Raw genomic sequence first — 2,745 nt, 5'->3', positions numbered from 1 at the left:
CTGTGCCCCTGCCCTATTGCAGCCCCCACTGCACCAACCGCCTTGCTACCCCACCGCACCCCTACCCCGTAGTGCCCTATAGCACTGCACTGCTCCTCCCTGCCGGTGTCCCTGCCTCGCCGCATCGCCCTGCCAGACCCTGGCCAGTCCCCAGCTTGGCACTTCCCCTTCCCCAAGCCTGCCACAGGGGTGGCTGTGGGGACAGGCAGGCCCAGGGGACATCCCTGTGCCCCTTGGCCTGGGCTATGGGGCACGCACTGCTGCTGTGGGGCAGGCACCTCTCACACCTTGGCTCTGTCCCTGCCAGGGTACCTGCTCTTCCGGGACTTTGCCTTCAACCAAGCAGAGGAGGCCAAACCTCTGATGGAGTTTTATGAGGAGGTGAGATGGGGGGACCCATCTGGATGGACCCCTGTGGTCATTAGGAGGGTTAGGGATGGGATTTGGTACCTACAGGACCCACAGACATGGTACCAAAAGCATGCAGAGTACCCAAGGGGCTGGGAGGTGATGCCCTGGGTACCCAGGGGACATGATAACCATCGGGTGCCCGTGAGACGTGGTACCCAGAGGGGCTGGGGCCGTGGTTCCTAGTGTACCAGGTCCCAGGGGCTGGCTGCGCCTGCCTGGTGTGGGGTGAGGGCTGTGCCCCATGGCGGCGCAGGCCTGGGAGTGGTATGACCCTTGTGCCACGGGAGCTGTGCCCTTGCCAGATCAAGAAGTACGAGAAGCTGGATTCGGAGGAGGAGCGAACCGCACGGAGCCGCCACATCTTTGACCATTACATCATGAAGGAGCTGCTGGCCTGCTCCCACGTGAGTGCCGTGCTGTGCAGGTGCTGTGCCGGCACTGCAGTGGGGTGAGGCACCCCAGAGCGGGTGGGAGGGATGTACCTAGTGTGCCCAGGGGGCCTGGTACCCTGTGTCTTCAGAGGGAGCTCCAAAACCACCACTGACTCTGGTCTGGGAGCCACAGACCCAGCCCTATGGATGAGGGGTCTTCTGTGAGTTCCCCCGCTGGTACAGGCCTGCCTGGCTCCTGTGGGGCTGCCTTGCCCCTGTGCCCCCATCCCGTCTGCCCAGGGTGACACGGTCCTGTCTTGCCTCACAGCCCTTCTCCAAGAGTGCCACGGAGCATGTCCAGAGCCGCCTGAGCAAGAAGCAGGTGCCCCCAGACCTCTTCCAGGTTAGCATCACCCGGCACAGAGAGGGGGTCCCTGCCACCTCTGGTACTCGGAGGGTTAATCCTTACAGGGGTCTGGTGGTTACAGGTGCCCCTGGAGGTGGGAAGGGGGGTGTCCCAGAAGTTATGGGGACCCCAAGGGATGATGAGGGGATCCTCGGGAAGTTGGGAGTGAGGGGAATTGCTGGTGGTCCCCATGGGCTGGTAGTCAGGAGACTGGGGGCTGGAGGTAGCCACTCAGAGGGTGGAGATTGGGACCCTGGACATAGAGGTGACCCGGGGTGACAGCGGGGTCCTCAGGGGTGGTGATGTTGGGGTCCCCAGAGACACAAGTGACTCTGGGTGGCAGAAGCATCTCCAGGGGACTGGCAGTGGCAGAGGATCCCCTGAAGGATGACAGTGGGGATATGTGAAATCCCAGGGGTGGAGACCTCAGTTAGTGATGGGACCTGAGGGGTACGGGTGGCCTGGGTGGCACTGGGGACCCAGTGCTGAGCCCTGTCTCCCTCCAGCCCTACATTGAGGAGATCTGCCAGAACCTGCGTGGGGGCATCTTCCAGAAATTCATTGAGAGGTGAGATGGGGGAAAATCCCACGAGGATCAGGGTGAAATCCCGCTGGGGACCAGGGTCTCCTGGCCCAGAGAGGGGCCAGGGGTCCCTTCATAGGAGCTCCAGGAGTGTCTGTCCCCAGATCAGGGACTCAGGGGGGCTCTTCTCATCCCCAGGTCTGGCCCGGGGTCTCTCTGTTCCCAGACGGGGGTCCTGGGGGGTGCCGCCTGTCTCCAGACAAGTCCAAGGGGTCCTTCTTCCCTGAGACGGGTCCTGGGAGGGGTCTCTCCAGGGGCTCCACTCTTGCCCTCTCTGTGCTTCGTTGCAGTGACAAGTTCACGCGGTTCTGCCAGTGGAAGAACGTGGAGCTGAACATCCATGTGAGCAGGGAACCTTGCGCCTCGGGGCACCTCTGGGCACTTCCCGAGAGGGGGATGTGGGCACAGTGAGAAGGCTGCTGCCACGGGGCTCACCAGGGGCTGACATGGGCACCCCCTCGCACACTCCCAGGGCTTTTGCTCGCTCACAGGTGGCTCTCCCATACCTGCCCACGCTCACGGGGACATGTGGAGCAGCCACCGTGTTCCTCACCCAGGGAAACTGAGGCGGGAGCAGGACCCCCCACCACCACGGACACACACAGCTCTTGGGGCAGGGGCACTCACGTGCCCAAGCTCACCCCCACCCCCTTCTCGCCCTCTCCAGCTCACCATGAACGACTTCAGCGTTCACCGAATCATCGGCCGCGGTGGTTTCGGGGAGGTCTACGGCTGCCGGAAGGCGGATACGGGCAAAATGTAAGGGGGGATACTGTCTTGTGGGGGACTGGAGGGATCTGCCTGTGATGGGGGGAGCGCTGGGGCTGTGGTGGTGGTCCCGAGGGCATCTGCAGCAGTGTTGCCGTGACGACAGATGTTAGGGGGTTGCGGAAGGATTGCCATGGCTACGGGTCTCTGGGGGATACGGGGACGTCACGGCTGTGGGTGGTAGCTGGATGTAGTAATGTGGCCGT

The 2,745-nt window shown here is 63.0% G+C and overlaps 1 protein-coding gene across 1 annotated transcript in view; it reads left to right on the top strand.

The window, feature by feature from the left end:
• Positions 1-307: 307 nt before the first annotated feature.
• The window catches only part of LOC104626617 (beta-adrenergic receptor kinase 1), a gene marked incomplete at both ends in the record, with an annotated part of 4,552 nt that continues 2,114 nt past the window's right edge, over positions 308-2,745 (top strand). The window contains 6 exons of the mRNA XM_010294577.1: positions 308-381; positions 714-815; positions 1,111-1,185; positions 1,695-1,756; positions 2,062-2,113; positions 2,439-2,523. Coding sequence (XP_010292879.1) covers positions 308-381; positions 714-815; positions 1,111-1,185; positions 1,695-1,756; positions 2,062-2,113; positions 2,439-2,523 — 450 coding nt within the window. The remainder of the gene's footprint in view (positions 382-713; positions 816-1,110; positions 1,186-1,694; positions 1,757-2,061; positions 2,114-2,438; positions 2,524-2,745) is intronic.

The sequence above is a fragment of the Phaethon lepturus genome, unplaced genomic scaffold (genome assembly GCF_000687285.1).
Source record: "Phaethon lepturus isolate BGI_N335 unplaced genomic scaffold, ASM68728v1 scaffold41189, whole genome shotgun sequence".
Classification (NCBI taxonomy): domain Eukaryota; kingdom Metazoa; phylum Chordata; class Aves; order Phaethontiformes; family Phaethontidae; genus Phaethon; species Phaethon lepturus.
The sequence above is the reverse complement of the archived record's forward strand: the minus strand, read 5'-3'. Positions and strand labels throughout refer to the sequence as shown.